At 44.3% G+C, this 13,937-nt stretch overlaps 1 protein-coding gene across 1 annotated transcript in view; it reads right to left on the minus strand.

Annotated features, from left to right (window-relative positions):
- WDR43 (WD repeat domain 43) overlaps nt 1-13,937 on the minus strand; it is an 89,539-nt gene that overhangs the window by 47,718 nt on the left and 27,884 nt on the right. Inside the window, exon 9 of the mRNA XM_085869879.1 lies at nt 12,347-12,433. Within this exon, the coding sequence (XP_085726005.1) occupies nt 12,347-12,433 (87 nt within the window). The remainder of the gene's footprint in view (nt 1-12,346; nt 12,434-13,937) is intronic.

Below are 13,937 nucleotides of genomic sequence, written 5' to 3' on the forward strand. Positions count from 1 at the left end.
GCGAGCCGTTCGTGCTCCGTCATCCCGAGCGAGCTCCGTCATCTCGAGCGAGCTCCGTCATCCCGGCGAGCTCCGTCATCCCGAGCGAGCCGTTCGTGCTCAGTCATCCTGAGCGAGCCGTTCATGCTCAGTCATCCCGAGCGAGCCTTTCGTGCTCAGTCATCCCGAGCGAGCCGTTCGTGCTCCGTCCTCCCGAGCGAGCCGTTCGTGCTCCGTCCTCCCGAGCGAGCCGTCCGTGCTCCGTCCTCCCGAGCGAGCCGTTCGTGCTCCGTCCTCCCGAGCGAGCCGTTCGTGCTCCGTCATCCCGAGGGGCCGTTCGTTCTCCGTCATCCCGAGCGTGCTCAGTCATCTCGAGCGAGCTCCGTCATCCCGGCGAGCTCCGTCATCCCGAGCGAGCCGTTCGTGCTCCGTCATCCCGAGCGAGCCGTTCGTGCTCCGTCATCCTGAGCGAGCCGTTCGTGCTCCGTCATCCCGAGCGAGCCGTTCGTGCTCCGTCATCCCGAGCGAGCCGTTCGTGCTCCGTCATCCCGAGCGAGCCGTTCGTGCTCCGTCCTCCCGAGCGAGCCGTTCGTGCTCCGTCCTCCCGAGTGAGCCGTTCGTGCTCCGTCCTACCGAGCGAGCCGTCCGTGCTCCGTCCTCCCGAGCGGGCCGTTCGTGCTCCGTCATCCCGAGGGGCCGTTCGTGCTCCGTCATCCCGAGGGGCCGTTCGTGCTCCGTCATCCCGAGCGGGCCGTACGTGCTCCGTCATCCCGAGCAAGCCGTATGTGCTCCGTTATCCCGAGCGAGCCGTTCGTGATGAATACGATCCCGACTGCGTGAGAAGTTATAAGGTGCAGAGGGAGATGGAGAATGTTGTGAAATGTTACAAGGAGGTCTCCGAGCAGAAAATGAAGGCAGCCACCCAAGTCTCAATTATGAAGTTTTTCAAAAAAACATCCCAAGTGAATCAGCTTCCATTTCATCTTCTGAGCTTTCAACCTCAACTGGACAGCTTGGCACACCTGAATAAGCCTGCCACAAGCAATATGTACAATATGTACTGTATCCAACCACAAGCATGACAACATTTATTAAAAAGCAATTCATGTTAATGTTTTTATTACCTCTGCCACCGAAGGTGGAAGGAGGTTATGTTTTCACCCCTGTCTGTCTCTCTGCGTGCAGGATATCTCAAAAAGTTGTGGACAGATTCGGATGAAACTTGGTGGGCAGCTTGGATGTGTGACAAGGACATATTGATTTGATGTTGGTGAAGATCCAAATCCGGATCTGGATACGAGTTTTATTAGTCAGTTCCGAAGGCGACATAAAATGGGGGTCCATATCCGTCGATCCGTCCATAATCAATCTTTCAATCATTATTCTGCAACCTGTGGTCAGAATGACTTGAAACTTGGAGGGATGATACTTTGGGAGATGCCGCAGAACCTCCCGCAATAAAATTTCAGATTTGTCACCAATTGACTGAGTTAATTAGTCTAATCAATTAATCTGCAAAGCCCTAAAACTCGTAGACTATTCATAGTTTTTGCTTCTGGTTTGGAATAATGGTTCTATGGAACAATGCCTCCAGCTAGTCTGAGCGGTTTTTTTTCTGAATTTTTGCCCAGGTGGAAAGACAATGAGTCTTAATCAATATTCAGTCTTAAAACTTGTAGAGTATTCATAGTTTTTGCTTCTGGTTTGGTATAATGGTTCTATGAAACAATGTCCACAGCTTGTTTATACCGTAACCGCCTCCTGCATCACAGTTCCTTGCCAGGGGACATACATTAAGGTGTATTGACATATATCGCTTCGCTTGACGAGAGATTACCTCCCCACACCATGCGGCATTATTATTCCCATGTCTATCTATAACTAATGGCAAACGTTGTTTTTTTTTTTTGTTTGTTTAAATAGGGAAACGTAAACGTACTATTACCGTGTAAATTTGATACGTAATACAAGCACACATTTACTTCCGCGACTGAGGTTCATGTGGCTGGCTGTGCGAGGTTTGTTTGAGCCGCTTTCAAGGTTTATCATGCAATAGAAGAAAAGGCCAAGTCAAAAACTTGAAACCATTCAGTAAGAAATGTTCTGAAACATGTTAAGTTTCCGCCGATGCTAGTTTGCATCACGATAATTTAGCTGGAGAGCACATATCTACAACAGTACTTTCTCAACATGACGGAAACGCACTAATGTTGACTGATCACTCGGATCATTCCTTTTCACTGATCATTTATACCAATGATGTGGAACTATAACCAAGTACAACCAAGATGAAACGACTACGCACAGAACGACATCTCAAGCTCTGTTACACACTAATATATACTCTTCCTGAAAATGATACCAAGGTGATCTTCCAAAATGCAACGTCCTTTCATGATCATTGGCCTGGCATGGTTGCGGATCCGAATTATACAGAACAAAAATATAAACGCACCAACCTAAATATCTAAGTCAAGATTGCCATTATGGGAAAATGGTCAAACCGATGATATGTTTGAGCAATGGTTCCTTTGTTTTGCTCAAGACAGATGTTCCCATTGAAATTGACCACTCTGAGTGTGTGGACTCACACGTTGAGTAATCCTTCCCATGAGCACCATGGGACTTGACAGAGTGATGGTCAGTGAGTGTGACCAGGACACAAACACTCCCTGTAGCTTGCCTTATAAAAGGCCTCCCCAAAATGTGGACTGGTGCCAAATGTCAACATGCCACAGATGTCACAAATCTTGAGGGAGCGTGCCATTGGCATGCTGAATGCTGGGACGTCAGTACGGGCCGTTGCAGCACACTTCAATGTCCACCACTCCACCATTAGGTGCCTGAGAACGCGCCTCAGAGAGACTGGAAGCACCGTGAACCGCCCACATGCCCGGCGACCACGTGTGACCACCGCCGGTCAGGATCGTCACATGAGGCTGCAACATCTCCGGGATCGACTCCGACCGGCCACGAGGACTGCCGATGAGACTGTCGGGCTGCATAACAGGCGCATTTCAGCCCAGACGATTGCGTAACCGCTTGAGGGAGGCCAACCTCCGAGCCCGCCAACCACACCGGGGACTCGACCTCACTGCAGTCCGGCGTCAGACCCGACTGAACTGAGCCAATGTTCACTTGCGCTGGACCCTCGCACGATGGAGGAGAGTGCTGTTCACCGATGAGTCGCGGTTCCAGCTGTATCGGGCTGATGGCAGACTCCGCGTCTGGCGTCGGGCTGGGGAGCACTACACTGACGCCAATGTCCTTCGTCGGGTGTCACACGGTGGTGCCAGTGTTATGGTGTGGGCAGGCATATGCCATGGAGAGCGCACTCGGCTTCATTTCATTGAAGGCAACTTGAACGGGCAGCGGTACAGGGACGAGATACTCAGACCCATCGTCGTGCCGTTTGTGCGCCTTCACATGTGACGTTTCAGCACGACAATGCTCGCCCCCATGTTGCCAGGATCTGCATGGACTTCCTCGGTGAGGAGGACATTGATGTCCTCGACTGGCCTCCATATTCTCCCGACATGTCGCCCATCGAGCACCTTTGGGACGTTCTTGATCGACGCGTACGACAACGTTACACAGTCCCAGAGAACGTCCGCCAGCTCCGTGTGGCTCTCCAGGAGGAATGGGAAAACATCCCTCAGGCCACCATCGATAATCTGGTGATGTCCATGCGCCGGAGATGCACCGCTCTGCGCGACGCCAATGGTGGACACACCCGCTACTGACTGTGTGAACTCTGACAGTGACACCTCGGTTGTGTCGGCTGTTGTAGCGCAAAGACTGTCGCCAGAATTCTCACGGAACTCTTTGAAATTTAATGCTCAATTGTCATGGATTCTATAACCAAATTGTTGTGAAGATTTAGTATTAATGAGTTCGAGGTAAAATAGTAACAATCGCTTGGTGCGTTTATATTTTTGTTCAGTATACATCGCTGAGAGCCGCCTGTTCTAAAATGAAAATAGTTCCAATTACCATATTGCTGAATACCAGTTGCTCAGATGTGACCAGTCTGTACAAGTTCCCAACTGTGGACCACCTTGTGGCCTTGCACTGTACATTAGGCAGTTCCAATCTGCCTCTCTGGTGCCTCTTACAAAAACCAAGAGTTCCTGGACCATCTCTATATATGAGGACCAGAATGCATAGGTTGGATATGCTGATTGTATTCGGATGTGGTCCATATATTTGTCTATCAGTGTGCGGTATTCCCTGTTCTCCATCAGTTCTTGATACTCAGCTCCAGGAAAGGCTGTCTGAATCTTTAACAGAAGCTGTCTTGATTGACTTTCCTCTTCCTCATCTAAGCTGTTCAAGAAGCTTTGCCATCTTAGCCTCTGCATCACCTCGCTGACAATTTTGTGACACCGAACACTTCTGTTGTAATGGTGTCCTGTCAGGATACCGTTAATTGATCCCTGTGCCACTATCCCAGACTCGATCAGGATATCCTGCAGTCCCGCATCTCCAAATCTTTTAGAGATGCACACCAAAAAGCCATGCATGTGTGGAACTCCCCAAGTCGAACTACTGTTCTCTTCAAGAAATGTGGATCTTTCCACTGAATTTGTTGCACTTTCGAATATATTGCTTGATCAAACACCAACACTACAGTTTCCTGTTGAATGATGTTGAACATGAAGCTAATTTATTATTTTGAACGCCATGGCACAATGTCTATTAACACACCAACTATTAAACTTACCGTCAACTTCGTCAATTTTTCGTTTCTTGCTTTCCGCTGCTGCTAGCTTGCTAATGTTGCAAATAAGTTGATAACATTCACGATGATAGCCGGCCCCATTTTCTACAGCAACCTCAATTGGTGTTTCCAACACATCGGCAATGTTGGTGTTGAAATTGATGCTCAGTAACTGGGATTATTTCAGGATAGTTTCACCTTCTGAACACGCCAGATTTTGCCAGCGTGATCCACCTTCAAGAAACTTCTTCCAGCTTTTTTGCTTAAATGCAATTAGATCCCCTTTCAGTTCAGAAATCGCATGCATACAACGCCACTTCGGAACAACGCCGGACACCATGGCCGGTGCCATGTTAGCTATGCTGTGCCTGTCAACAACATTTTTGTGCGCGCGACCGAGGCTGCTCAATATACAAGAAACAAACACTGTGATTGGTTCACGGACAGCAGAACGGCCAACGAACCGATCTACGGCACGATTTAATTGGACGAGCTAGATGTGGGTTAATGAAATTTTTACAATAATTATCGGTGATTTTATTTAATTTTCTCGGAAACGCTCGTTATAAACGCCAAGCAACATTCATAATATGTTCAGATATAATATTTAACGAATTTACATGTGCTCATATTGTAATACCAAGCAAGGGACTACGAAATGGAACGATAATGCACATCATCCTATGGTCTAACGCGCAGGCAGTAAACATCTCCGATTTTGGAAATTCTTTCGAGAAAAAAAGTTGACGTCATTATCACCGCTAATGGAAATCCCCTATACCATTATCTCCGAAACTAGGCAAGCTGTTTGAATTTTGTTTGTGGGAATCAAGCCGGGCATTAGCACAGATAATTTATCGCAAACCTGATACATCACAATGACGTCATATTCGTTTTTATGTCATCATTAAGAGGACGAGGATCTTAGCTCATTCGAGCTTGTTTAATTTTAAAAGTGATTCTTCATCATTGATAGGGCCAAAAACGATATACAGCATGATATTTCAAAAATGTATTGGGCCCGATATGTTCGCATGGATCAGCCATTGCGTGGCGGAGGTATGCACTCTACCGAGTGCTGTTCTAGTTTATTTTTGTTTTATTTACGCATTGTTTACTGCTTTTCTACCTCTCCTCGCTCCCCCTCCCCCCTCACTACTCCACCTCCCTGCTTCCTCACCCCTCCCCCCAAACCCTCCTCTGTTTCCCTACACCCCTCTCTCTTCCCATCTCTTTTAGTCCCACCCTCGGTATACCCATCGTCCGCACAGTGGTTATCTCCGGATGTGTCTGGACGGACCCTACACTCACGCTGCCTTCCCTTGCCCTCCCCTCACGCTGCCTTCCCTTGCCCTCCTCCTGACGCTGCCTTCCCTTGCCCTGCCCTCACGCTACCTTCCCAGTGCCCTCCCCCCCCTGACGCTGCCTTCCCTTTCTGCACCCCTCCTCGCTCTCCCCTCCTTCCTCACTCTCCCTCCTCCTCCTTACTCCGCCCCCCACCCACTTAATATTCTCATCAGCGAACCGACGGGATGTATTTGTTCGTAATAAATAAATAATAATAATAATCTAAAAAAAACAAAGGACACCAATGAATCTACGATGCGAGATTAACATGCCTTTTGCTTAGACATCATAGCAAGAGATGGCAATCCTGTTTAGAGCTTTCAATTCCATAGCTTTCGGGAGAGAACAATGTGAGGGTGGGGTACCAGCCCTTAGAGGCAATCAGTAGTTCATTGAGCGACAGACAAAGGCCCTGTAGGCTGTGATTAGTTCTGATTTTCTGAGGACAGACTTGGAATGACAGCCTATGCCAAGTCTGGGGCTGGTTTTGGAGGCCAGCCTTGCTATGTAGTCAGTCCAGGAGGGGTCAAGGATGATGGTGAGGTGTAGAAGTTAAAGATACTGAATCTCTTCCAGTGGCTGACCATGTAAATAAGTGGGTTAGTTTGAAGATTCTTTCAGAAAAATAGAGTGAGACAAATGTGTTTGGCATTTAGCCAAGATTGAAAGATGTTTGCCATTTAGTGTTAACAAGGAAAAAAAAAAAAACATAAAATATCGTAGTCCCGATCGTTTTATTAATTTTGCTGTTGGCTTATAGCAAGGTATTATGTACACATTTAGGACACGGGGGACCAAAAAATGAAAGTCATTGTATGATTAAGTTTTGCATATCATTTGTTAGCCAACATCATGGGGATTCAGGATCTATTTGGGCAGAGCTTAATTCTTCCCTCTTTCTATTGCTCTGACAGGGTCAAAGTTGGTTATCAATTATCTGTATCAAGGAACTCGTATCATTCTAAAATTGGTCTGATGGCTTAGATATGTATTATACACTAATTGGAAACCACATATATGGAGAATATTTGGTTTACCTGATATTTGACCTTGAGCAAAGAGGTCAAGGTCATATGAAATTAACAAATTGATCAGTGTTCATTCAGGTCATAAATATATATGCACATAAACTTAACCATAGAAATACATGCTGTGATGAACCAAACTAACATCTTGGGATTAAAAGTGCAGATTTCTTTAAAACGTTACGTATTTCCTAATGACCTTTGATGTTCTGTATACTGAACACAAACTGGCCTTTGGTATTGATTTTTATATCATAGGGCCATCTTGGTAAACTTATTATATGGTTATAAAATCAAGCTTATAGCTACCAGTAATTTTGTAGCAGCTTGGTAAATGCAATTTGTTACGTACTTCCTAACATTTTTGACCCAATCATGGAAGTGAACCTAAAAACTGGTATGTTGTAATGATCCATGTTGAAACTTGCCATTATAAATCATCACTTTATGCAGAAGTAAATTGCTATTTAAGATGTTCTATCAGATGCATTTCAAATTTCTGGAATAAGATTTTGTAAGATTCACTATGACTGGGGGAAATTTTGCAAAATCTGAGATTTTACACATTTGAAGGTGCCAAGATATGCAGAAGGTCATAAGAAATGTACTGTTTCGAGGAATTGTTCTATTCTTATGTATAATGACATATATCAAACAAAAAATGCATTTTCAACCATTTTGGACAACATATAGAATCATACATGTAACCCATTTCAAAAAAATGAGCTATAAAAATGGAAAAAAATAGCCTGTGTTTGGATTAAAAAAAAACATGCTTTGTAAGCAACTATATCCATAGGACCTATAGCAAAGTATACATTTTCTGAAAGCACAGACACTTGGGCATTATATAACATTAAGATCGTTTATCTTATTAAAACTGGGTTCAATTTCTAAGCTTTCTCCTCATTTAGGACCACAGTGTACACAATACCATGCTACAAGCCTGTTCGGAGTTAAAGGGGTAGCCATTATTTATTGACAAATAAAATGGCCGCAAGTCTACCGGTCGGCCATCTTTGAACAGATCGCAAAATAAATTGAGGGGCACGTGTATGACATCATGGACTGTGATTGTGCCAAGTTTGAACAAAATCAGACCATGCATGTCTAAGAAATGGTTGGGGACACATTTAAGTAACAAAATGGCAGCCAGTCTGCCATCATGGATCTGATCTCGAAACAAAATAATTGCCATATGTAAGCAATCATTCATTATAATGTGTGCCAAGTTTTAATGAGATTGGTAAATGCATGTCCGAGAAATGGTTGAGGACGTGTTTGACACTGTTGGTCATTTTATTTTTTTTTAACGCCAGCCAGCCATCTTTCATTGCATCACGAAACAAAATGAGGTGCATATGTTGACCATCATGTGTTGTCTCTGTGCCAAGTATGAATAAAATCGGTCCATACATGTCCAAAATATGGTTGCGGACACACGCACGCAAGAACACGAAAATTGAGACAACTCCAGGCACGCGAGAAGGTATTTTGAGTGGGGGTGCTGAGGTGCTGTCTATTTTAGCGATGGTGTTAGAGTCGTCGTGAACCCCAACCCCGTAGCAAGATCTCCATGTCTGTGATCACTAAAAACTAACAAACACATTTTTTTTTAACTTATATTTTCTTCCCCAAAGTAAAATTATTTATTATATATATATATTTAAAATAAAAAAGGCTTCTTTTTGCAGGCAGGTTCTGCGCTCCTCCTGCCCACAGCTAGGGGGTGCTGCAGCACCCTCAGCACCCCCCTTCACACACACCTGGACAACTCCATAAGCCCCTGTTTCGGACCAAGTCCAATGGGGACTAAATATATGCGTGTGGGTGTGTGTGTGTGTGTGTGTGTGTGTGTGTGTGTGTGTGTGTGTGTGTGTGTGTGTGTGTGTGTGTGTGTGTGTGTGTGTGTGTGTGTATATATATATATATATATATATATATATATATATATATATATATATATATATATATATATATGGTGTCCCAAAAAAATATACAACTTTTAAAATGCTTCGTTTGATCCTAAAAAAGCAGTAATATTGTCACTAATGCTTCTTTTCTTGTTGCAGAGACCCTGAAGTTTATTTTGATAATGAGCAAGCGCCAGAAAAATGCCAAGACTGACCGTACAACAACGGACGAAAATTGTTGAACTTTGGCACCAGACGAAAAGTGTCATACAGGTGCAACGTCTTTACTCGAGACATTTCGGTATCCACTTGTGTCATGCACCAAACGTTCGGACAATAAAGTGCACCATCGCAAAGTTTACCAATGTGGGAACCATCTGTGACCTTCACAAAGGTCACAGTGGTCAGAAGAGGACAGGTCGTAGTGAAGAAAATGTGGAAATGGTGAGACAGACGTCCAAAAAAAAAAAACGTTCAGAGTCCAAAAAAAAATTGATTCGCCGACTTTCTGCCGAGACAAACATTCATAAGAGCACCGTTCAGAGGATCCTTCGCCAAGACATTCATGCCTTTGCATACAAAATTCAAACGGAAACAGTGCTTACTGATCAACAGAAACGCAAACGACTAGACTTTGCAAATTGGTTCTCAGGGAAGTTGGAGGAAGATGCAGACTTCCTCAAAAAACTTCACATGACGGACGAATGCCATGCTCACTTGTCCGGGGAGGTAAACAAGCAAAACTTTCGGTACTGGGGAACTGAAAATCCTGGTAATGCATCAACTGAACTGGTGCCTCGATCTGTTCTCAAAGTCACCATGTGGGTGGCGGTTGGTTGGTATGGGATAATTGGTCCATACTTCTTTGAAGATGACCAGGGACGCACTTGCACGGTAAACCAGAGGAACTATCGCAAAATGATTCAGGAATTCTATCTGCCTGAACTATGTACTCAGGCCCGTAGGAGAAACAACCTGATCCAGATGAGAACCCAGTGGTTCCAGTAGGATGGGGCAACGCCCCATACAGCCAGGGAAACAAGGCGTTTTCTCAACCAACATTTTGAGGGCCGCCTTATCTCCCTCTACAAAGACGTTGAGTGGCCACCGTATTCCCCTGACCTTACTCCTCCAGACTTCTTCTTGTGGGGGTATCTCAAGGACAGGATCTATGGAAACCCTAGGCCTCAGACTCTTGATCAGCTGAAGGAAAATATCCACCGAGAAATCCAGAACATTCCTCAGGAAACGTTTTCCAAAGTGATGGAGAACATGAGAACGCGTTTGCAGGCAATGATCGGACAACGTGGAGCCTACGTCGAATATGTAGTCTAAAAGAAAGCGACGATTCTATATCAAAATTTAAATTTTGGTGGCAATTTTGACATTGGTACAATAAACTTCAACCTTTCAGCTTTCTATCCAGCCACATATCTTTTAAAAAATATATATGTTATGACCATCCTCTTTGCGGATGAAAAGTTGTATTTTTTTGGGACACCCTGTGTGTATATATATAGCACTAACCACTGATCGGTGCCTGACTGATATTACAGATTGGTGCCTTCCGGGTGACGTAGAAAGCTGAAATTTTGCATGCCGATGGCTATCGGTCATTACACCGGAAAAAAAAAAACCGCAGAATCGTCAGACATCAATAAATGAAAAAAACAAAAATAAAAATGAAAAATGCAGGTGAGTAACCTGAGACAATGGGGAAGCATGGTAATTTTGTGTGCCGATGGACATGGAAGCCGATACACCAGGAAAAAAAGTCAAAAAAAAAAATCACAGAACCGTCGGAAAGTATCCAGAAATGAAAATACAAATAAATGAAAAATCAAATGCAGGTGAGCGACCCAAGACAATGGGAAACATTGTTCGTATGCTTACACAATGTGTAAGCACACCCCACTAGCATACACACACACACACACACACACACGAGGTGTGTTCAAAAAGTATCCTACCTTAATTTTCCGTGCGTAAACAAATGAAGCTAGGGAGGCGTGGTTTGGTGCACGTATGTCGGCGATCCTAATCCGTATGCGTGAATATTTTCCCGCCTGCAGAAGCTGTCAGTCGCCGACAGACCGCCGATGAGTGAGGAAGTGTAAGTGAGCGCCGTCGGATTTTCGTTTTTGACAAAATGACGGGAAAACTTGAACAACGCTACTGCATCAAATTTTGTGTAAAGCTTGGCGATTCCCAAGTGGAAACGATCCGCAAGATTCAACAGGCCTTCCGGAACGAAGCGATTGGCACCACACAGATAAAAGAGTGGTGCAACCGCTTCAAAGATGGTCGCACATCAGTGGAAAGTGAAGCACGTTCTGGTAGGCCCTCAACATCCCGAAATGAGATCGTCATTGACCAAGTGAGGACCCTGCTGATGCAGGATCGTCGAATCATGATCAGAGAACTTGCAGACGAGGCGGGCATCAGCATTGGATCCGTTCATTCCATTGTGACTGAGGATTTGGGCTTAAGGAGAATTTCAGCGAAGTTCGTGCCAAAGCTGCTAACAGAAGCAACTCCGTTTGGAGATCGCACAGGACATGCTGGAGACTGTGAACAGCGATCCCTGGCGATGAGACCACAGTGATCCGTCATTTTGTGACGAATAGATTGCGCACATAAATATAAGCTTCGATTTATTTATGTTTTTTCGATTTTTTGACCACTTTAAAGGGCCGTTGCGATGCCGTTGCTAAGGCCCTGGGTCCCATATTCGAAAGCACACGATTCCCAGAAATATTGGTCCTCCCTACCAAATTTCATTGGAATCGGTTGAGTGGTTTAGCCCCTAGGCTTGACCAAAGTTTCACGGACAGACAGACAGATGGAAATGTCCAGAATAAGGGTGCTCTAAGATCAGCCAACAGACAGACAGACAGACAAACATATCGACGGAAATTCTGATAATAAAGGTAGGAAAAAAAAAATCTCAAAATTTTTTTTTTTTTCGACTAGATCGACTACCCAACAGACAGACAAACAAACAAAAAAACGGACCCAAATGCAATACCCTCTCCTTTGGCGAGGGTAAAAAAGGAAGAAGACAAATCATACTTTGTGGAAATGCAAATCAATAATAACAATATTTTACTGATAATATTAAAGTAAACAAAAAAGTGAAATAAAATTTACTTCACTACAGGAACCCCACCCCCACCCCCTCCCTTCCCTTCCTACTTTATCTCCCAAAAAACCTTTGTGTACTATCATCATGGCATCAGCAAGGAAAGGGGGGATAGCGAATGACGATTACATGAAAATGATTTAACTGTAAAATAAATCCAATTTTGGCAAAAATAATTGCGGAAATCAATCAACCGATAGGATATTGTCACATTTGTTACCTTTGTCACAGCAATCTTCATTTGAATATTGCTGAGAAGAGGGTCGTCACGAACAAGGCAAATGTGCGGCTCAGACATGTCTGCTTTCTGCATTCAAGGATGATGGGGGGGAACATTGTGTAACAACCACATGCATCATCAGCCAGCTATCCTTGGTTGTGAAAAGTGGAATGGAAGCGTAAAATAAAACCATCAGGATGTGAGAATTCAATTAGTAAAAACGTTCATTCAACAAGCAACAAGGGCAACGGAGGAGAGGGGAGGGGGGAGGGGGAATCCCCCATGCAACTTCCACACCGTTCTTACGAAAACGAGCAGAACTAACCCTCCACCCTTCTCAAAGCCTCAACGTTTGGTCACAAATACATTTCACCATCAACACTACATTATGCAAGCCACATTTGACAGCATTGCAGGAATTACATGAATGTCTGGACCCCAAAATAGAGAAACCCTTACTCCCCCCCTTATAAACATCTCATCTCACATCTGTTAGTGTTATAAACATCTTCTCTCCTTCCCCTCCCACTGATAATACTCCACAAGGGGTACACCCATGATGTCTGCCAGTTTGGTGGCTCCACAATGTTCCGTTCAAGGTATACAAGATAAAATGGAATGGACAGATGAACAGAAAAACATAAAGTGCAAAAATAAGGGCAGATTTGCATTCGTGCCATATGGCCTGGACAGACACAAATAAGTGATTGCAAAACTCCATCTCCTGCTGCGTGAGGGATTGGGCTAATATCAAGCATCTTACGTTTTAGTCAGTTTGGCTGAAAAAAATACCATGTTTTCATATTGCATTCTGGGAAAATTCAGCACTCAAACAGTTAACTAGCATTTTGCTAAGAAAATGAGAAATGTGTCAAATGAATGAATGCACTTGGGAACACAGGAAGCAAAGGATTTTGTTGAAGCAATTATAATTTTAAGACAGATGTTAGCATTGCACAGATAGCTTGCTGCATTGCATTGAGCTTGGGCCACCATAATGGTAGCTGTCAATAATTTCATCAACAGCACAGAGTGACTCTTCTTGCTATGATTCCTCACATTCAGTTAAGGTTTTTTTAACATCTAAATATTACAGTTTACTTAGTGCTGATCAGTGTCTTAAAAGGAGGCACGAGCAATGATCTATGGTTTCATAGCTCAAAAGAGGGCCGGCAGGATAGCATGGAGGAATGCACACTCACCTCTGAGCTGTGTATCCTGAGTTTGAATCTCAGCCCAAGTATAAACTGTCATCCTGGTGTTTCACATGCAAGATGATACATCAGCGAGTGTGTTCTTCAGAAGGTCATTAAACTAAGCGTTCTGTCTGCGAGCATTACTTGATGGATCTTACGCTGTCCTTCATGAAGAGGAAGTGAGCTATCGTCAGCACCTTAGCCAAATTACAAATTCCTACTCAAACCTTCCAGGGGCACTGCAGAGGCAACAAAGCTGCAACCCCCAGAAAATGATGTTACCCTACAGCCATGTGCTGCGTACAGAAGAAGTCAAAAAATTACCCCCAGTTGGGGGTGACGGTCATCTCTGAAGCTCTGTAGATGTGGATCTCTGATCGGCTTCGAATGGCTTC

This window comes from Eptatretus burgeri, chromosome 2 (assembly GCF_056783735.1).
Source record: "Eptatretus burgeri isolate ZD-2024b chromosome 2, Ebu_testis_v1, whole genome shotgun sequence".
NCBI classification, from domain to species: Eukaryota; Metazoa; Chordata; class Myxini; order Myxiniformes; family Myxinidae; genus Eptatretus; species Eptatretus burgeri.